Source organism: Vombatus ursinus, unplaced genomic scaffold (assembly GCF_900497805.2).
Source record: "Vombatus ursinus unplaced genomic scaffold, bare-nosed wombat genome assembly UNPS02007284.1, whole genome shotgun sequence".
NCBI classification, from domain to species: domain Eukaryota; kingdom Metazoa; phylum Chordata; class Mammalia; order Diprotodontia; family Vombatidae; genus Vombatus; species Vombatus ursinus.
The window spans coordinates 11,771,872-11,795,331 of record NW_020947062.1 but is presented as its reverse complement, the minus strand read 5'-3'; the positions used below and the strand labels follow the sequence as shown (position 1 = coordinate 11,795,331).

Here is a 23,460-nt window from a genome sequence, read left to right as displayed (position 1 = left end):
GAATGTATAAGTGTAGAATGTATAAATTATCTCACATAAAAGAAGCAAGAAAAAGCTTTTACAGTGGAAGGAAAGAGGGGGGACGTAAGGGAAAGTGAGTGAACCTTACTCTCATCAGAATTGGCTCAAAAAAGGAATAACATACACTCGAATGGGTATAGAAATCTATCTCACCCTATAGGAAAGTAGGAGGGGAAGGGCATAAGGGGCGGTGGGGTGGTGCTGAAAGAAGGAAAGGCAGATTGAGGAAAGCAGTAGTCAAAAGCAAAATGTTTTGAGGGACAGTGTGAAAGAGAGAGAGAACAGAATAAACAGGGGTTGGGGGAAAGAATGGGATGGAATGAAATAACAATGAGCAATAATAATCGTGAAAAAAAATTTTTTTTTAATTTCTAAAACATATAGAGAACTGAGTCAAATTTATATAAAAATAAGAGCCATTCTCCAGCTGATAAATGATGAAAAGGTATGAAGAGTTTTCAGATGTTGTAATCAAAGCTATCTATAGCCATACGAAAAATGCTCTCACTATTGACTGGAGAAATGCAAATTAAAACAATTCTGAGGTACTATCTCATACTTATTAGATTGGTTAATAGGACAGAAAAATAAAATGACAAATGGTGTAGGGGATGTGGGAAAAATGGGGCATTAATGCACTGTTGGTGGAGTTGTGAACTGATTCAACCATTCTGTAGAACAATTTGGAACTATGCCTTTGGGCCAAGCATACCATTTGACCTAGCAATACCATTACTAGGTCTGTATCCCAAAAGAGATTTAAAAAAAAGGAAAAGTATAAAAATATTTATAACAGCTCTTTTCTGGTAGCAAAGAATTGGAAATTGAGGAGATGCCCATCAATTTGGGAATGGCTGAACTAGTTGTAGTATGTGATTATGATGGAATACTATTGTGCTATGGGAAATGAAGAGTGGGATGCTTTTGGAAAAGCCTCGAGAGACTTGCATGAGCTGATGTAAAGTGAAATGTACTGTAAACAAAGTAACAGCAATATTTTAAGATGATCAGCTGTGAATGACTTAGCTATTCTCAGCTATCCAATGATCCAAGACAATTCTGAAGGACTTACGATAAAAATGCTACCCATCCTCAGAAAAAGAACTGATGGTATCCGAATACAGATTGAAGTATACTTTTTTTGCTTTATTTTTCTTAAGGTTGTTTTTTTTGGGGGGGGTCGATGTTTTCTTTTACAACATGACTATTATGAACACGTTCTGCATGATTACACATGTATAACCTATATAGAACTGCTTGCCTTCTCAATGGGGAATAGGGGTGGGGTGGGAAGACAGAGAATTTGGAACTCAAAATTTTGAAAACAAATGTTAAAAATTGTTATTTCATGTAACTGGGGAGAAATAAAAAATAATAATAAAAAAAGAAAAGGAAAAGATAAAAAAGGAGCACATGTTTTATCCTAGAAGTAACAGGAAGCCACTGGAGTTCACTAAATATAGGACTGGGTCAAATTTACATTTAAGCTACAATGGAGGAGGTGGCTTAGAAAAGGAAGAAACCTGAGGCAGAAGACCAATTAGGAAGCAACTGCTACCACCTAGGTGGGAGGTAATACAGGTTTGAACTAAGGTGGTAGCTGTTGGGAGAGAGAAGGGGTCAAATGAGAAACATGGCACCTGATTAGATAGATATGGTAAGGAGTCCTAGATACTGCCAAGGTTACAAACATGGGAGTTTATCAGTATAGTAGCATCTTCAGCAGAATTAGGGAAGTTTGGAAAAGGGTGGAGTTTGTGTGAAAAGATACTGAATCTGTTTTGGACATTTTGAGTTTGACTTATCTATAGGATATCCTTTTGAAATGTCCAATAGGTAACTGATAATGCAGGACTAAAGCTCAGGAGATTGGAGATGGATATATAAATTAGTGCATCATGAATTTATTGCACAGACGATAATTAAACTCATATAACAGATGAAGTCACTGAGAGAGAGCAGGGTAATTAAGATGGAACCTTAAGGACGTTAGATGGCAGAATACTGATAATGATGAAGAATCCAGAGAGCATCGTGTCAGGAAATCCCAGAGAAGAGGAAATAGTCAACAGTGTCACATGTAGCAGATATGTAACTTTGGAGTGAGAAATTTCAAGTCTGAAGCCAGATCGCAGAAGGAGGCAGCAAGTGTAGACAACTTTCTCTACGCATTTGACTTAGACAAGTAGGAAACATAAAGCATAATAATTTGAGCAGTTAAAGTCTAGTGAAAGTTTTTAAGGATGGGGAAGAGACTTGGGCATGTTTAAAGGCAGTAGGGAAGGAATCAATAATTGATAGGGAGAGATGGGGGTTGGGGGTGGGAAGGAAGAGAAAGAGGCAAGATGGGGAAAAAGAGGGGGGAGGGATGGAAATTGTGGTTGTAATATGCTGGAGAAGATGGGAGGGGACAGGATTATGGGCATAGGCAAGACAGGATGGTCTTGGCAAGGAAACAGGCAATTCACTGCCAGATACCAAGGAAAAGGGGGCTGGGAGGTTGAGATGAAGAGAAACGGAAAAGGAGTTTATGTCAAATGGCCTCACTTTTCTCAATACAATAAAAAGTGAGGTCCTCAGCTGGGAGGGAAAGGGGTCAGAGAAAGAGGCAGTGAAGGTTTGAAGAAAGAAGGAAAGGTTTGAAAAAATTTTATGGGGAGTGAGACAGAATCAATTGGGAGGTGTAAAAGGACTTCCCTGCTGCAGCTCAGGGCTCAGTTCGAGTTGGATAACATGAAATTTATAATGTACTCAATAAGCACAGCTGTGTAACTTCCTCCAGCTCTGTTCAGAAGGCATACTGTGGGTGTAATCCAGGACTGAGGTTTGGCAACGGGTAAACTGGTAATAGGAGATGGAGGCAATGCATTTGAAAGTAAAGGGCAGTATACAGTTAATTAGCTAGGGTCAAGTTTAATGAGAGAGGAAAGTGAAATCAAAGCAGGCTGAGAAAGGACTGAGGGATAAAGGGATCAGAGATCTCAATGAGGGCAAAGAGTAGGTGTAGGCTGGATAAGACATAAATAGAGATAGAATGATATGAAATGAGGAAACGGTAGAAGAATGCCACAGTTTTTGAAAAGGGAAATGGAACACTTACCAGTAATGGTGAGATCCAGCATATGACCACCTTTGTGTGTGCCTGTGATAGAGTGAATCACAGTGAATGGAACTAAATCATAGGATTTAATGAGACTGAGGAATTGGGTGGTTAGGAAGTTAGAGGAAGAATCAACATGGATGTTGAACTCTTATAGCTATAAGGACAAAGCTTTGGGGAGGAAAGACAGTGAGCCAGGTGATAAACTCCTTGAGAAAGAAAAGAAAATGATATAGGGGCTAATATACAATAGATACTTTGATTTTAATGGGGTGGAAAATCTTGATACGATGGAAGTTTGTTTGTTTTCTTTTTCTGTTTTGGCTAGGCAATGGGGATAAATGATTTAACCCCACACAGCTAGTGAGGTGTTATGTGTCTGAGGCTGGATTTGAACTCAGGTCCTCCTGAATCCAGGCCCAGTGCTCTATCCACTGCGCCACCTAGCTGCCCCAATATGATGAAGTTTGAAAGAAGAAGAGGTTGCTGAATAATGGCGATAAAAGTAACAATCTTTAAAGTGGTTTGAGGAACAAGGAAGGAAGATCCCACTCCCCATGGGGGCAGATGAATGCATGAATAGAGAGAGGGAAAGAGAGAAAAACAGTATACAGCAACCTGATGAGGTAGCTACCAACATATTATCCGAATTTCACAGGAAAGAAAATTGAGGTTCAGAGAGTTGAAGTGACTTCTCTATGGTCACATAGCCACATATAGTATGGCCTTTCTAAAGCAAACTTCTTCTCCAAAATTCCTTTTGTTCTGAAAAAAGCCCCTCCTATAGTATGATTTAGGGCAGGACTTCTTAAATTTTTTCCACTTGCAACCCCTTTTTACTAGAGAAATTTTTATGCGACCCCTAGGTATACAGGTATATAAAATATGTACACAAATCAAACATTTCCTCATAATAAATCATAAAGAAATTTATTTTAAAACAATTCTTTGGTATGCATCTAATTTTACCATTTATTAAAGAAGCAAATTTGCATACTAATGAGATGAATGTGCTTGTTTGTTTTTACATAAAGAATTAAATCTTGGTAGAATATATGATGTTGTTGTTGTTGTTGTTGTTTTTTAGGCAATTGGGGTTAAGTGACTTGCCCAGAGTCACACAGCTAGTAACTGTCAAGTGTTTGGTCTGAGACCGAATTTGAACTCAGGTCTTCCTGACTTCAGGGTCGGTGCTCTATCCACTGCGCCACCTAGCTGCCCCTGGAATATTTGATACTGCAGGATGTAGAGCATCTTCATTGTTCAGAGTTGACTGATATTTTGATTTTATAATCGTCAATGCTGACAATGCTGCTTTGCATAAATATATAGTACAAAATGGTAGAAGTATGTTTAGGGCCATTTAAGAATTGCTGGAAATTCTGTCCTGATCCCAAACCAAATTCATTTAACGATTTTGTATGTACAATAAAAACATTGCAATTCATAACATACCATAGTCTTGAATCTTGGCCGAGGTGTTTCTGGCAGTGTTCGTTGGTGTTGCATGGCATAACAGCACGCGCAGTGCAAAGTGCGCATACTGTGTGTTCAGAACCAAGGCTGCAGTGAAGCTGCACGATGCAACAAGGGCAAGTGCTGCCAGAAACATCTCAGATTAATTACGTATTTGATTTTGAATTAATTTTTGGTCATTGCGCATTCAGAAACCTTTTACTGCTGCTAAATTTTTCACAACCCCCACATTCAGTTATGCAACCCCATATGGGGTCATTACCCATAGTTTAAGAAATGCTAATATATGGCAAAGAATGGAAAATTGAGGGGATGCCCATTAATTGGGGAATGGCTGAACAAGTTGTGGTATAGGAATGTAATAGAATACTATTGTGCTATAAGAAATGATGAGCAGGCACACTTCAGAAAAACCTAGAAAGACTTATATGAACTGATGCTGAGTGAAGTGAGCAGAACCAGAAGAACATTGTACACAGTAACAGCCACATTGTGTGATGGCTGACTTTGACACACCTAGCTCTTCTCAGCAATGCAAGGATCTAAGACAACTTCAAAAGACTCACAATGGAAAATGCTATCCACATCCAGATTAAGAACTATGGAGACTGACTGCAGATGGAAGCATACTATTTGCTCTCCTTTTCTTTTGTTGTTTTGTTTTGTTCTGTTTCTTTCTCATGGTTTTTCCCATTAGTTCTAATTCTTCATATCATGACTAATGTGAAAATATACTTAATATGAATGTGTAAGTAGAACCTATATCAGATTGTATGCCCTCTTGTGGGGGTAGGGGAGAAATGGGAGAGGGAGAAAAACTGAAACTCAAGGTCTTATATAAGTGAATGCTGAAAACTAAAAAAATGCTGATTTAGAGATATCACATTAATGAAGTAAAGATTTTTATGTGACAATAAAAAGCAGGCAACCTAAAAAGTCATCCATGGAAAATTACATATTAAACTCAGAATAACATTTTTGAAAAGAAGTGGAAATGCATATGTTTAAAGAGAAGTACAATGTAACCAAGAAAAAGAGATGGTGAGCAAGAAATTTTCAGCATGCACCTAGCATTGGCAAAAGGTGAGGCTTTATCTGGGAGACCTGAACATTCTGACAACAATGAAAAGTGCCTGAGCAAAACAAGACTGTCTGCATAATGTTAAAGCACACACTACTCACTACAGTCTTGAGTAAAGTATTGCAAGCACTATTATTCCCATCTTTTATAAGTTTTAGAATAAGGCTGAGATGTTACAAGACTTGCCTAGGTTTGTCCAATAGATAGTAAATTTCAGAAGTGGGATTTCTGAATATAGGCCTCTCAATTCTAAAGCACTACTTTTTCCATTACACCACACTGCTTATCTAGCATATGATACAGTGCTTGACACAAAACAGATGCATAATAAATGCTTACAGACTTGATTTTTGGCAAAATTTGACTCTTTATGCTCTGAAACTATTTTTTTTTTTATTTTATTTATTTATTTTTATTTATTTTTTTTTTACCAGTTCTTTGATTCCAGAAAGTAGACAGTAGTCAAATACGGTACCGTTTTTGGAATAGTCTTGTCATTAAAATTAGCTTTCTACTGCAGTTCATCAGTCACATGAGATTTTGGATAGTATGATTCTATTATGATAGATCCTGATCATTCTTTGGTGAGCTGAATATCAAGGTTCCAGAACTAAATAACTTAATGACTAGATACTAAACTATGGTGACCCTGCAAGATGTAGTCTGCTCCCTTTTATTGTATCAGTACAAATCGAACTTGCAAATTCTAATATTCCAATCATGATCAAATAATTAAAAGTTTGTCTTAGATGGGATACAAAAAAGTAATTTACAGGAAGGCACAACTACTTATGACTTCTGTTTTATGGAATTTGAGGTAGAAGGAACTTTAGAGGTGATCTAGTTCCACTATCTAACAGGTAATTTCTTCCTTCTTTCTCTAATTTATGATGTCATCTCTTAAGCAGACACAAGTCCTATACACATTTGTAGTATATCTTGGTATGGTGTTACATATTGGTTTAGATCTAGTTTCTGCCATACTGCTTTCCAATTTTTCCAACAGTTTTTGTGAATAGTGAGTGCTTACCCCAGTAGCTGAGATCTTCAGGTTTTTCAAACAGCATGTGTTCATTTGCATCTGTATTTTATGTGTCTAATCTGTTCTGCTTTTGATCCCACCCCTTCAATAGCTTGCTCTATTTAATCTTTAATCTCTCCCTTCCTACTGGTTCCTTTTCTACTATATACAAATATGCTGGAAAAATAAACTTTCTAAAGAATGTGACAAGAATTATCACATTCCTGACAATGTGAAGCAAAAAAAAGTCTCTAGTGGCCCCCCTACTGCTTTTAGGATAAAATACAAATTCCGCAATCTGACAACTAAGTGCCTCCACAACCTACTTCTAATCTATATTTCCTCATCCAAGAAGGCATCCTTTGAAGCACCCCTCTCATAAGAGAAATATGCCTCACATACATTAGAGAACTAGATTATTTTATGATAAAGTCAAGCACCGAAGGTATTCTAGGAAGCAGCAAATACTTCTACAATCTCCCTTTTTGGAAATTCCTACCTTCCGCATTCCACATGTTCCTGGTATTCAGAAGGGTCTAGGCTAGGTTCCTGCCAAGAATGAATTTAACAGACACCTTTGGGATTCAAAAACATTTTCTCTGGTTATTTCTCCAATCAAGTTTCCTGTCTGCACTATCCCACTGTTAATTCTTTGGCATCATACACTTATCTCAGGCCTAGCTTTAATACTTTCTTTCTATATTTCACCATTCAGAATTTAAATGTTCCCCTCTCCTTTTTTAAAAGAAAAAAACCCTTGACCAAGTTGAATCTAGAGGTTCAACATGAGAAAAGCTATAAACATAACAGACCACATTAGTAGCAAAAATAATTTTTCAAAACTAGATTATATCAATAATGATCAAACTTTTGATAAAATACAATACCATTTCTGTTTTTGAAAAAAATTAAAATCAAAAGGAATATTTAAATAGATCTTTCCTTTATATGGTAGGCAGTACCTATCAAAAATTTACAAAAAAATCATAATAGAGATAGGTTAAAGATGTTTCCAGTAATGCTGGGGTAAAGCAAGAATTTCTGTTATAAGAAATATTACTTGATAACAATTCTAGAAATGCTAGCTATAACAACAACAAGGAATTAACACAGGCAAAGATCTGCAGAAAATATGATGATCTATCTAGAAAATCCTAAGGAATAAACTAAAAACTTAAAATTGCAGGAAGTAAAATACGCCCACCTAAATCAACAGCATTTCTGTATTACCAACAAAACTCAGCAGGAAAAGAGAGAAAAAGAAATTCCATTCAAAATAACTGCAGAATGTATAAATAATGGGAATTCTATCTTCCAAGACACAACTATGTCACATGACTACAACTGCACTCTTTATAGAAATAAAGATAACTCTAAATTGGTTGAGAATCAATTGGCTAATGATTAGGCATAAAAATGGCAATATTGCCTAAGGTAGTTTATTTATTCAGCACCATAACCAATCAAAATAGCAAAGGATTATTTTAGATAACTAGAAAAAAAGATGACAATATTGTTCTGGAGTAACAAAAGGTGAAGAAACTCTAGGAAAATAACAAAAAAGTGAACAGGGAGTCTTTTAGTACCATATCTCAAACTATAAGACAAGCAGTAATCATCAAACTATTTGGTACTGATTATAAAAGAGAGGTTGATCAGTAAAACAGATAAAGTATACAATATACTGACACAAATAAATATAATAGCATATAGCATTTGTTCAATAAACACAAAGTCCCAACTACTGAGATAAGAACAACACTATTTGATAAAAAACTGCTTGCAAAACTGGAAAGAAGTTTGGCAGAAATCAGATTTTGACCAACACTGCATATCAAATATGAAGACAGCTCCAAGTGGATATGGGGTTGGAATACAAAAAACTATATCATAGTTGAATTAGAAAAGTAACATAGACTATACCTTTCACAACTATGGATAATGGAAAAGTTCATGACTAAACAAGGATAAGAAGGTAAAATTAACAACTTTAACTATATAAAATGTTATATAAATAAAGTTAAGTGAAATTAAAATTAGTAGGGAAACAGGGAACTGCAGAAACAAGTCTTTGCACCAAGTCTTTCTGATAAAGATCTCAAGACTAAGATGTGTAAAGTACTGATTCAAATATATAAGAAGCCCCAATCCCTATTTATAAATGGTCAAAGTACTAGAATATACAAGTGCAAAGGAAGCTATCAACAACCACATAAAAAAAAAAGGCTCTAAGACATCAGTTAAAAGAAAATTGTATATTAAAAAACAAAACAACTCTCTGGCTCCACCTCACACCAATCAGATTGGCAGTTTGGATAGAAAAGCAAAATGACAAATGTTGAAGACATTGGAAAGGCTGCAGTAAAAATGGCAAATGATCCTCTTGGTGGAACTGTGAATTGGTCTAGACAACTTTACATATCCCTTGACCTAGCCATTATCAATACTAAGGCCTATATTCCAATTGAGCAAATAAAAAAGAGAAAAGATCCATATATACAAAAACATTATATTTGCTATAGCAAAGGACTAGAAATTATGAGGTGCCCACAAAATGGGAAATTGCTATTAAGACACATGAATGAAATGAAATCTTATTTTGTCATATGAAATGATGAAAGGGGTGGTTTTGGAGAAACCTGGGAATATTTGTATGAACTAATGCAGAGTAAAACAACTAAATCATATGACCAAACACAATTCCAGGACTGACGATAAAATCCACTTCATGACAGAAAAGCGATAGCTTCAAAGTAAAGAATGAGACATACGTTTTCAGACAGTGATGTTGGAATTGATTTTGCTTGACTATGATTATCTCTATGAGAGTTTGGTTTTTCTTTCTTTTTTGTTTTTCAACTAGGCAGAAGGTGGGAAGGAAGACAGGAAGGAAGTGAAATACCTTATTTTTTTTTTTTTGACATATAGAAGAGAACTGAAGGAAAGCCTAAAGAAAAGAGCCATGCAGAATAGCTTCAAGAATTATGTTGCCCAGTTCTGAAAACTTTGTCCAAAACAATAGGTTAATACTTACATAGCATTTTTAAGGTTTACAAAGTACTTTTCAAGCATATTCTCCTTTTGACCCTCATAAACTATAGAGAAAGTTGCTTTATTCTCATTTTAGAGATGAGAAAATTGAGTGTGAGAGAGATTAAATAAAAGACCAGCTGAAATTCAAACTCAGGTCTTTCTGACTACAAGTACAGTACTCTATCTGATACATCATTCTGCCAATAGCTAATATACCTCTACTGTAAATATGTTAAGTTTTTCTATGACCACAAGTGGACAGGGCCTTGAGTTCCTCTCATATCCAGGGCTTAAAATCACATGGTAGCTAAGAATACTTATCCTTATATACCATTAAAAACAAGAGTAAGAGCCATGGATGTCAGAAGTCATTCAGGAGAGAAGACTCTCAGCTGCAGCAATGCTTAGAATATCATCCCCACAGCTAGGTCCAACTAGAAAATGATGGCTTGAATAATAAAGAAGCAATAAGGATTTCATTTTTTTCTAAGTCATCACTCTTATTAAGTAATACTTTTCTTCAAAAGAACTCAAATATTTTCATTATGTTTCATTTATATTCATCAGATCCCTATGAGGTAGGAAATGGGCAGAGTTTTCTCTACCTTATACAATGCAGGCAATGGCTGAGTTGAGCTCTCAACATTCATTCAACTATAAGACTATTAAAGGTCTTCATCTCACCTTAATATCAGCAACTGAAACTGAGTATTAATACAGTGAAAGAGCTTTGCTTTTTTTTACTGACTCAGAATGAATCAAGGCCCTCAATCATCAAAGCCACTTTCTACACTTAGTGAGCTTTAAAAAAAAAAGTTATATTAATAATGTCTTTTGTTTTTGAATCACAATAGTGGCTGGATATCCCACCCTATCTTCATTCTGGGAATGAACCTTCTCTTGGAACAAAGGAAAATAGTAAGTAAAAATAATACAAGTGACTCTTTCTGATAATGAATGTAATAATGATGATGATAACTAGCATTTATATAGCTCTGTAAGGCTTTGCTTTTTAAGCTCTTCAGCACTTTATGTGTTACTTAATTTGATCCTCATAACAAACCTGTGCGGTAGGTGCTATAGTTACCTCCATTTTACAGATAAAGAAACTCATCTGGACCTGACAGAAGTTAAGCGATTTATCCAAAATCATATATACAGCTAGTGAATTATCTGAGGCAGGCTTTGAACCCAAGACTTCCTGACTCCAAGTCCACACTCTGTACGCTGTTCCAACTAGCTTCCTAATAGTCTGCCTTCACTGCCCCAAGCTTCTCCTCTGAAAACGAAACATTATCTGTTCTCTGGGACCATTACCAGCTTTTTAATTACTCAGAGACAGAAGCAGCATGAACAATGGAAAGACTGATGACTTTGGGGTCAGAATATCTGGGTTTAAATTCTGGCTCTATCACTTACTGCATCTGTGATCCCAGGTAATTTACTTCATCTCTGCACTAACATTTAGTAAGAGTCTACTATGTGCATTCCAGGTGTGAGGTACTGGGATACGATGATAAAAACAAAACAGTCCCTGTCTCAGGAGAAACAACATCTACACTGTTATTTTGTATTTGTTTTATGTATACTTACACACAAAATTTTAAAAGATTATTTAGGGAGAGACTAACAATAGGGGGATTCAGGAATAAACTCATATAGTAGCATTTGAGCTGAGTTTTTGGAAAAAAATTAGGGATTCTAAGGTAGAAATGAGGAGGGAGTGAATTCCAGGCATGGATGACTAGCCTGGGCAAAGGCACAGAGATGTCGGAGAAGAGCAATTAGGCTTGTTTAGATGGATCATAAATTTATGTGACACAAATAAAATCTTATCTAAATAACTGGAAAAACATCAGTTGCTCCTGGGTAGGCTGAGCTAATATAATAAAATATGACAATTCTACCTAAGCTAATTTACTCAGTGTCATACCAATTAAACTACCAAAACATTACTTTGTACAGCTAGAAAAATAGTAACAAGATTCATTTGGAAAAACAAAATGGCCAGAATATCAAGGGAACTAATGAAAAGAAATGCTAGGGAAGATGGCCTAGCCAGATCTTAAATTGTATGATAAAGCAGCAATCATAAAAACTATATGGTACCAGCTAAGAAATAGAGTGGTGGATCAATGGCATAGATTAGGTACACAAGACACAATACTCAATGACTATAGTAATCGACTGTTTGACAGACTCAAAGATTCCAGCTTCTGGGATAAGAACTCACTATTTGACAAAAACTGCTGGAAAACTGGAAAAGAGTATGGCAGAAACTAGGTATAGACCAAAATCTCACACCATATACCAAAATAAAGACAAAATGGGTACATGATTTAGATAGAAAAGCTGATACAACTTACGAGCTGTGTGACCCTGGGCAAGTCACTTAACCCCAATTGCCTGAAAAACAAAACAAAACAAAACTGATACTATAAGCAAACTGGGAGAGCAAGGAATAGTTTACCTGTCAGATTTATGGAGAACAGAAGAATGTATGACCAAGCAAGAGATAGAGAACATTATGAAATGCAAAATGAATAATTTTGATTACATTAAATTGAAAAGTTTTTGCACAAAGACAGCTAACGCAATCAAAATTAGGAGGGAAGCAGAAAACTGGGAAAGAATTTTTACAAATTGTTTCAGATAAGGGCCTCATTTCTACTTTCTTTCTTTTTTTTTTAAAGGCAATTGGAGTTAAGTAACTTGCCCAGGGTGCCACAGCTAGTAAGTGTCAAGTGTTTGGTCTGAGGCTGGATTAGTTATTTCTAATTCCTATTGACCCAAGGGACAAGAGAAGTGCAAGAGGTTTCACTACTGAGTAGACTGAATGGGGAATCCTTTTTACAGAATTTCCAACAACGGTCATTCAATTTTTGCATAAAGACCTCCAAGAAGTGGCAAAGTCATTACCTCTAGCCATCACCATTCCACTTTTGGATGTGACACAAATATGATATGCAGCTTTCTCAATAATTACTAAAGTTGTGTTCCAAAAAGCTAGAGAAAAGAGAGTATCAAGGAGGAGAGGGCTTAGAATGAGGGCTAAGAAAAGGCCACTGAATCTGGCAACTAAGAGATAATCAATAAAGTTTAGGAAGAATAAGGTCAGAAGCCAGATTATAAAGGGTTGAAGAGAGAAAATACATGAAACCTAAAATACGTGCACAGATAACACCAAAAGCTATTTCACAATTCTATATTCTTTCATTTAAGCAAATTTTTATCTACTCTGTGTGTGTCTTCTATGTACCTATCTATGTACATACTGTGTGCCCCATAAGAATGCAAGCTCCTTATGGACCGGGATTGTTTTTAATTTTTCTTTAAATATTAGCTGGTTGAATTACATATGAACTGTTTTAAAAAGAAGTATTGAAAACTACAAATGAACACATGCTCTAAATCACTAATACTAAGAGATATGCAAATCAAAATAACAGATTTCACCTCACTCCATGTAAATTGGCAAAAATGAGAAGAAATAGAAATGTCAATGTTGGAGAAGTTGTGGGAAAACAGACACATGAATACACTATGGAACTGTTAACTGATTTGGATGTCAATTTGGAATTATGTAAACAGTAATTAAGCAGTTCACACACACCCTTTGACCCACTACTCCCACTGCAGGGTATACAGCCCCAGAAAGTCAAAGACAGAAAGATAGATTCAAAATATTCATAGCAGCATTCTTTGTGGTAACCAAGAACTAGAAACAAAGAATGTGGTCCATCAATTGGGAAATGGTTGAAAAAATTATGGCATATCAATCGAATGGCATGTTAACATGTAATAAGAACAATAAATGAGACACAAAGATTTTCATGAACCGATGCAAAACAAAATAATCAGAACCAATAGAGTAGTATCCATAATGACTACAACAATTGTCAATGAAAAGATCTCTAAAAAGAAGTTACACTGCTAAGTAACCAAAAACAATGAAATGTCCTGGAGAACAAATACTATAATGAAATGTAATTTTCCACTGATGAAGAGAAACAGGAGACTACTAAGACAGAGTATTAAGAACACTATCTATCATATGTGGTCACTGTTACACGTCTATACTTAATTGTTTTTCTTAGTCACAAGGTATAAAGTGGAAAAATCAATAAGAGGGTTAAGAGGAGTCTGAGATGACTCGAAAACAAAAGGCATCAATAAACTGAATTTTATTAAAGGATTAAAAGAAAAAAGTACATGTTTTACAGTTTCCTTAATGTCAAACAGCAGTTGAATTGTTTCAATAAATTTATTTTGTACAACTAATTATGGAGTATTAGTCTACGAAGCCTGGAACTTAGAAACAAGGAAAAGTAAGGAATTAACTCTGACCTAACTATTCTGTTTCCATGATTCTATCTTTCTCCTAGGTTAATAAACATCAAGAAGACTTTCAGAGTTGACTAAATTTCTTGGGGATATAATCTGCAAAACTGAAGTCAAAAATTGTCAGATGACAAAATATATAATATGTATTATATTCATATGTAACATATAAAATATATAACATAAATATCAATGATATTTAAAGGTCTTTTATTTGAATATTCTAATGAAAACAGTTTAAAACAATTTTAAGGCTATTAACAAAATCTTACAAAACTATTCACTTCTGAAGAATCACACTCATTTAACATTTTTAAACAGACAGGTAATCATAGATATTTTTACTTACAAATACATATACACATTGCAAGAGGTAGCTTTATATTTTTTTTTACACATCAAAAGTAAATGTAATAATTGGTACTTACTTCTCTGCCTGTAAGGATATGTCTTGCCAGTTTCACTTTTGCAAAATTTCCCTTGCCAATTGTTTTCAGAAGTCTGTAGTTTCCAATATGAGGCTGTTCATCTGCACAAGAAGCTACTGAGTTTCTACAGCGAGCTCCAGAGCGCCCAGTTCGAGAGGTAACTTCCTGACGTCCATCTCCATGAGATGTGTGCTAAGGTAATAACAACATACACAAGGATAAGGAAATAAAAGAACAAACAGTACTTGCCAAGTTTTAAGAGTCTCTGGTTAAAGAAATAACATTACTACTTACAAATTAAAATGAATTTTAGCCTTATTGTATCATCAGCTTGTGGACATTTGTCCTTATATCAACCTCCTCTTAATCTTAAGTTTAAGAGAAAAAGAATGGAGGAATATTTGGAAGAACAGAAATATAGAAAACTATCTAAGTTCAATTTAATGATTTGAAAGAGCAAACTACCCCGGAGTCAGGAGGATCTGAGTTCAAATTCAACCTCAGACACGTAATAACTCACTAGCTGTGTGACTCTGGGCAAATCACTTAACCCCAATTGCCTCATAAAAAAAAAAGCAAACTAATTTACAAATATGCTTCTCTTAAAATGTCAATAGCAAGGATTTAGGTTTGTAGAACCCTTTTCCAAAAGCATTTCTGCATAGTTATATTTGATCCTCACAACAAACCTATATGGGATAGGTTTGCAGACAGGCATCATCCTCATTTCATAGATGAGTAAACTATAGTTTAGGAGATCAGTGATTTTGCTCAACGCCAAAAGCTATTAAGGAACAAAGTTATAACTAAGAGCCAAGCCTCCCTAAAATTTAAGTCCTGATAATTTCCACTACACTAGGCTGTCTATAATCATTCAAAAGGTACATCTATAAACACTTAAATTAGAAATTAAAGCCACATAACAACATAAGTTGCTAACTTTCCCCCAAGTTATAGGCACTTAACTTTTAAACACAAACTTCAAAGGCTAAATAGCATCTATACACTTTATCTCTTCTGACCATCTCCTTCAAGGCTATATACATATCATTTTCTAAACTCTTCTAAGTTGTCCTGGATCAACAGCACTAGTTGGTGGCCCAAATTTTGTCTCACATAACTAGTCTCATTCCTTTAGTTCTATCACCACCTTCCTGGACAATTGTGTAGGAGACACTTTTAAGTTCCTTTTCTCTTCTGGAGGAAAATCTCTCTTGCCCTACCTATTTTTCATTCATGGTCCAAAATAAATCTAATAGTGACTAACACTCTCCGCCTCTCATCATATTTAGACCTACTGAAATGCATCTTAAAAGTCCAGCTCAAGTGCACTTCCTCCTCTGATCTTCTGAACAGAAGTAAACCCTCCTTACTCCTATATTTCTCAGGTCTCTGCTTAACCTTTGCTACACATCTGATTTTCTGGTTGGTCTCTCTGGTCTAGAGTCTCTGCCTAATCCAATTCATTCCCCATGGATTCCAATCCATCCTCCACTTTGCTATCAAACTCATCTAACCAAGTTATTTCTCCTCCTTATCCAAGAAATTCCACTGGTTCCCTATCACTTCCAATTTTAAGCTTAAAACTGTATGAAATCCTCAAACATTCAAAGCCCTTCATAACTTCATCTCTTTCTACCTTTCCAGTCTTTTTACACCTTATTCACATACTTAACCCACATACTCTGATTCAGTGATACTGGCCTCCTTCCTATTCTTCACACAAGATTCTCCATATATATCTCCAGATTCAGGGAATTTTCTTTTTTTTCTTTTTTTTTGTGCGAGGCAATCGGGGTTAAGTGACTCGCCCAAGGTCATACAGCTAGTATGTGTCAAGTATTTGGTTTGAGGCTGGATTTGAACTCAGGTCCTCCTGACTTCAGGGCCAGTGTTCTATTCACTGTGCCACCTAGCTGCCCCCCAGATTCAGGGAATTTTCACTGGCTATTTATTCCTCATATCTGGAATTCTCCCCCTCCTCATCTGTGCTTCCTCACTTCAAGTCACAACTAAAACTCTACCTTCTACAAGAAGCCTTCTTGATATGTCCTTTAACATTAGAATCTTCTCCCTACATTCCCTCTATTGATTTTCTCTAATTGTTTATCCACAGTTGTTTGTGTGCTGTCTCTCCCCATCAGAATACAAGTTCCTTGAGAACAGGGGTTGTTTTGTGGTTTCTTCATATTCCCATTTATTCTGTAAATTCAGCCTTTTACCCATCACGTTTTCTTAAGAGTGGGGCACATAAATAACTTAACACTCAATTTTAGGTAAAAAAATTTACTCTTCAATTTTAGAGAATACAATTAGTTTTAAGATTCAAGATCATCTAAAGTTTGAATTTGCAGCTTAGTTTTTCCTAAAAAAATAAACAAGCATGAATCTCAATTACTCTAAAGGGGAAAAAAATTGCATTTTACACACATCATGCAGTCCAGTTCCACCATGGTTCAGCAGATCCATGCTGGCATGCACTCAGTATGAATTCAAGCTAGTAAGGATCTTAGCACTGCCCCCTCCGACTCCCCAGACTAACAGCCTCATTTGCTGCTATAATGGAGAGGAGTAAACCATGAGTGGTCTGGTAAATATTTAACAACGAGCTCTCAGAAAGAACGTGCACATGGCATATTTAACATTATTTCCATCAATTTATGTCTACAGAAAAGCAACAAAACAATAAATCAAGCCCTGATTTGTAGTGTTTTCCGAGGTATAAATGTTCACACTGAAAATTTAACACTCAATTCTTTGTACAGCTGGTAGTAATCCTTGTCAAGAAGGGATCTTCCATCCCCACCCATATCAACTGCCAATGACAGGGACAGACAAGGCAGTGCTAGGAGACACTGCCCTCTCTCTAATCCTGATAAAATGGTTAGAGTTGAGGTCAGTCATTGTTCCATTATATATCCGGGGCCTCTTCTCTCTTTATACTTGAGATCACTTGTTGATTTCATAAGCTTCCATGAATTCAATCAACATCTCTATGCTGATGATTCTCACATCTATATATGCAGCCCTAACCACTCTCATCCTCCAGATTTTCCTAACTACTTATTAGACATCTTGAACTGAATGTTTTGTAGACATATTAAATTCAACATATCCAAAACTGAACTCATTATCTTCTTCTACCATACTCTCCTCTCTTACCTTGCCTACTACTACCCAAAGTACCACCATTTTCTCAGTGTCATCTTCAACTTCTCATTCCCTTATTACTTTTTTTCCAATCTGTTGCCAAGGCCTGACAATCTTACCATAATATTTCTCACATATGTTCCCTTCCCTCCTGGTACTGCATCTCACTACCAGACTGCTTCAATAGCCTGGTTGTTAGTCTCTGTGCCTCAACTCTTTCCCCACTCCAGGCCATTCTCCACTCAGCTGTCAAAGTGAGCTTCCTAAAAAGCAGGTATGACCATATCATCCCCCTACTCAATAAACTCCAGTGGCTCTTTCTCATGTTCAGGATCAAATATAAAATTCCCTGGCATTCAAAGACTTCATAACCTGCCTCCTTTCAGCTCTCCAGTCTTCTTAAACCTTACACCTCCCCACCCTGCAACATACTATGCAATCCAGTAAGTCTTGACCTGGGTATTTTCACTGGTTGTCCCTACTGCATGGAATACTCTTCCTCCTCATCTCTATCTCATGGCTTCCCCGGCTTCAAGTCCCAGCTAAAATTCCATCTTCTGAAAAAAGTTTCTGATCCCCCTTAATACTAGTGCCTTCCCTCCACTGATCATTTTATATTTATCTTGTACAGAGTCTGTTTGTACATAGTTTGAATATTGTCTCCTCCATTAAATCGAGAGCTCTCTGACAGCAGGAACTACCTTTCACTTTTCTTTGTACCCCCAGCACTTAACATGGTACTGGTACAAAATTGGCACTTAATACATGCTTATTCACTGACATAATTTTTCAATTCTTCCTTCACTTCTTCTGGGAATTATAGCAGAGTTTGTGGCAAATCTGTAATTTGCTTTTCTTTGAAACTTTGCTGGTAGATGATGTGAAATTATTTTTTTTCTTCATTTGTGTCTTGGGTGTCCCTGGTTTCACAATACTTCCTCCTACTCCAATAAGTATTTTTTCCTTCTCTTCGTTCACTTTTCCAGCCTTACTTCTTGAAATGGAATTTTGTGTTAGGACAGACTGTGAACTCCTAGAAAAAGTGGTTGGGTTTTACTTGGTCCTGTGCTACATTCTTAAGGGTGTGGTTAATGAACACTATCCTTCAAGGACTTCAGGAGCAGCAACAGCACACTGCACTGGGTCAGTGTATGCAGGCAAGTGATGGAGCAGTAGATAGAAACCTAGGCCTTGAGTCATGCATGGGTTCAAATCCAGCTTCTGGCACTTACCAGCTACATGACGTTGGGTAAGTCACTTCACCTGTTTGCCTCAGAGTCCTCAACTCTAAAGTGGGGATAATGATAGCACCGACCATACAGGGTTGTTGTGAGGATCAAACGAGATAACATTTGTAAAGCACTTAGCATAGTGCCTGACACATAGGAGAAGGTATATAAATATTATCAATCTGATCCAGTGTGAACCCTGATTCTTACCTCCGCGCCTGAGTCCATAAGGTCTCAAGCCCAGGTTCAGAGTCTGAGTGGCATAGCTCAGCTACTTGGTCCAGGTATCCTCGACCAGCCCTTGAATCTGGGTTCCCATGCCCTGATAGCCACACTTTCAGGTACTAGGATTCCCTGGCTTGCCCTTAGTTCCTAAACTGGAAAGCTTCCATGAACTGCACTCCTAGGCTAGACTTTTCTCTCTGGACCTCTTCCTTAGGACAACAGTCTTTTGGCCATCTCTTTGTGCAAATCTAAGCTAGCAAAATGCAAAAATTATAGCTTCTCCTTGGATTTCTTGATCATTATTTAGTGTGAAGATATTTTTTCATCCTTCTTGAAGTAGTCGTGAAAGATCTGAACTATTCTGCTTCCACAGGCACTCCAACATCTTAAGGACAGTCTGGATTCTTTTTTTTTTTTTCCCAGCTAGGCAATGGGGTTAAGTGACTTGCCCAGGGTCACATAGCCAGTGAGTGTTATGTATCTGAGGTCACATTTGAACTCAGGTCCTCTATCCACTGCGCCACCTACCTGCCCCAACAGTCTGGATTCTTAATGAAAGTATGCTGAATCTTTGTTAGCAGCACTTCCTTTCCCAAGCATTCACTAATCATCAACCTTTAATGACACATTTTGGAAATTTTGCAAGAAGCATGTCAAGCTCACTGCACTTTAGTTTACAGGTTCCATTTTCTTCCCTTTTCTTTTTTTTATGGTTTAGTCATCCCCCTTTCTTTTTTTATAATAATTTATTTACTTCCCTTTTTAAAAAATCCATACAGTAATTGACATGGGGGAGGACAGTTTGAAGGGGTACAATATTACAGAACTTTTCCAGACTCCACAATAAAATTATGGAATAAAAAAAACATATATAGCACTTTAAGGTTTACAAAGCACTTTACATATATAATATTTCAAATATCATTGATAATGATTCAACAATCTCAGTTGCCAATTCTTTCAATATCCTAGGAGGTGGTTCATATGGGGCAGGTGGCTTAGACTCATCAAAAGTAACTGATTACTTATCTCAGACAACTCTCTATTTGCCATTTTGCATTATCCTTTTCTAAAGCAAAATAATCTCACAATACTCAGGTATTTTAGACACAAAGTAGACAGGGATGAGAAACAGGGACTAGACCTGTGATTTCACTCATATAGAGAACTCTCAATGAAGAAATACCCCTTACCAATGACTATCAGCAGCTTCTTTTCCCTAACGCACTCAGGTTAAGTGACTAGCCTAGGATCACACAATCAGTCTGTCACAGGTAGGGCCTGAGGCCAGGTCTTCTGGCTCAGAGGCCAGCTCTCTAGTCACCAAGTCAACTTGTCTTTAATATAGTAGATAACCAAAGTACAAGTCAGCGCATTTAATTCAAAATTGTGGCAATATTTAAACCTCCTCCTTACACATAGCTACTAATTAAGTTAACATTAATATACACAATGGCTTCAGGAAATCTACCTGGCAAGTAGCCCAACTGAAAATAAGATGGAATCAATTCTTTTTAAAGTGGAAGATACTCAAAATTTTCTCAAATGTAAAACTATGCATAGGCATCAAGGAAAAGTTAATAACAAGAGACATTCATTCAAGAAATATTAACATTGAAAATCTATTATATGCAGGGCTCTGTGAAGGATACAAAGATTTTCAGACATAATCCAGTATGTGGCCTAAAGGAGTTTACAATTCTACAAGAGAATATAAGACAAGGACATAAATTCATTGTAATATGTGTTAAGGTGAAAAAATATCAAAAGAGGGGGGAAAATACCATGTAAAGTTATAAACTTTGGGCATCAATTTTAATTTTTTAATTTTTATTTTTAGGCAATTGGGGTTAAGTGACTTGCCCAGGGTCACACAGCTAGTGAGGGTCAAGTGTTTGGTCTGAGGCTGAATTTGAACTCAGGTCCTCCTGACTTCAGGGCCAGTGCTCTATCCACTGCACCACCTAGCTGCCCCATGGCATCAATTTTAGGAAGAATACTGATAAGCTAGAAAACATTCAAAGGAAGTCTTCACCAAGAACACTAGAATGTCCTTCAGTCTATGTCATACTGGAAGCAATTGAAAGAACCAGGAATATTTACCTGGAGAAGATGGGGATAGAGGAAAAGAAGGATAAGACTTGTTATTTTTCAGGTAGTCAAACAATCAACATTTATTAAGCACTGCTAGGTGCTGATCCCAGCAGGGAAAACCAGCAGTGGGTGAAAGTTGCAGTGAAGCAAAGTTAGGCTTGAGGCCAAGAAAAATTTAACAATTCATTTTGGTTTTTTCACCTCTAGTCACATCCGACTCTTCGTAACTCCTTTTTGGGGGGTTTTCTTTGCAAAAACTACTGGAATGGTTTGCCATGTCATTCTCTGGCTCATTTTACTGATGAGGAAAGTGAGACAAACAGGGTTAAGTAATTTGCCCAGGGTCGCCTAACTAGTGAGTATCTGAGGCCAAATTTAAACCCAAGTGTTCCTGACTCTAGGCCCAGCACTCTAGCCACTGCACCAACTGGTTACGGGAGAGTTTGGGTTTTTTCCAAACTCAGTGTCCAGTTTTGTTTAAGTGGTTAATCAGGAATTTGAGGAATAATCAGTGTGAAACTCCAACCAAATCACGAAGTCTTGAATGACAGGTAAAGAAGTTTGGAAGGTGGTACAGTAGATAGAGTGATGGGCCTGGAGTCAGGAAGACTCATCTTCCTGAATTCAAATCCTGCCTCAGATACTTATCAGTTGTGTGATCCTGGATTAGTCATTTCATCCTGCGTTCCTCAGTTTCCTCATTTGTAAAATAAGCTGGAGAAGGAAATGGTAAACTACTACAGTATCTTTGCCAAGAAAACCCCAAAAAAGGAGTCACAAGCAGTCGGACACAACCAAAACAACTGAACAACAACAACTTCCTGACTCCAGGCCAGGCACTCTATTTACTGAGCAACCGAGCTGCCCCTTAACAATCAATGCTATCTATAAGTAGAATGGGCAGCTTTAGGAGGTAGTTCCTTCTCATTAGAAGTCTTCAAACAGAGGCTATGAGTGACTCTCTTGTCAGATATGTTGTACTAGAGAGTACAGGGGGGATGGGGCGGTCTTTTGGGTATGGGTTAGACTAGATGGTCACTGAGGTACCTTCCAACTTTATACTGTTATTACTTTGGAGGAGGTGGGGTAGCCAAGAAAATCTCCGGAAATGTTAAATAGAAGAAACTGCATTTATGCTACATCTTAAAGGATGAGTAGGAAGGACAGGCAATGGTAGGGGCAAAGAGTATTACAAAAGAAATACTTTGAATGAATATCATGAGAAAAGACATGGGGACAGGGAAAGGAACAAGCATTTATTAAGTGCCTACTACGGGCCAGGCACTATGCTAAGAGCTTTACAAATATTATCTCATTTGATCCTCTTAACTCTTCAAGGTAGAAGCTATTATTATCCTCATTTTACAGATGAAGTAACTGAGGTAGACAGAGGTTAAATAACTTGCCCAGGGTCACACAACACAGCTAGTAGCTAGTAAGTTTCTGAGGCCAGATTTGAACTAAAGTCTTCCTGACTCCAGGCCCAGCACTTTAGCCACTGCACCACCTGGTTACAGGAGAGTTTGGGATGTTCCCAAAATAATTAGTCCAGTTTGGTTTGAGTGGCTGAAGAGGAATAATCAGAATTAAGCTGCAACCAAATCATGAAGTCTCGAATGACAATAAAGAAATTTGGATTTTATTCCATATACCTATAGGAAGCCATTAGTGTTCGGTTTTTTTGAGGAAAGGAATGACCTGGACCTGAGACATACATGCATTAGGATGATTCTTTGGGTCCTGAATAATTCTTCTACCTTTTCTTTTTTTTTTTTTGCTTTTTGGTGAGGCAATCGGGGTTAAGTGACTTGTCCGGGGACACACAGCTAGAAAGTTTCAAGTGTCTCAGGCTGGATTTGAACTCAAGTTCTTCTGATTCCAAGGCCAGAGCTCTATCTACTTGCGCCACCTAGCTGCACCTATTAATTTTTTAAATTAAGGGAGTCAGCAACTTAAAAGCTCAGAAATACACAACTGGCAAAATTTTTATATCTATAAGAGACCCCCAGTCTCAGGATCCCAAAGGTACTAAAGGTCCTGCATTTCCAGAGAGTCAAAAGATCAGGAGTCAGCTATCTGCTCAACATTTGGGATACTTTCTAAAAATTTTAACCCATCATCTTGGAATGATGCTATAGAGCTGGTACTGTGAATTCAGTCTGTCCCAAGAGACCCAATTACCAGTTATTTATTGATACAGATGCCTGACCAAAAGTTCCTGGTACCTCCACCTGCTATATCTACCTTTCATGAAGAAGTTC

General features: G+C 36.9%; 1 protein-coding gene across 5 annotated transcripts in view; it reads right to left on the bottom strand.

Moving 5' to 3' along the window:
• MARK3 (microtubule affinity regulating kinase 3) overlaps positions 1-23,460 on the bottom strand; it is a 124,607-nt gene that overhangs the window by 89,564 nt on the left and 11,583 nt on the right. For all 5 annotated transcript variants that reach the window (XM_027849025.1, XM_027849021.1, XM_027849023.1 and 2 more), the window contains exon 2: positions 14,502-14,693. In XM_027849025.1, the coding sequence (XP_027704826.1) occupies positions 14,502-14,693 (192 nt within the window). The remainder of the gene's footprint in view (positions 1-14,501; positions 14,694-23,460) is intronic.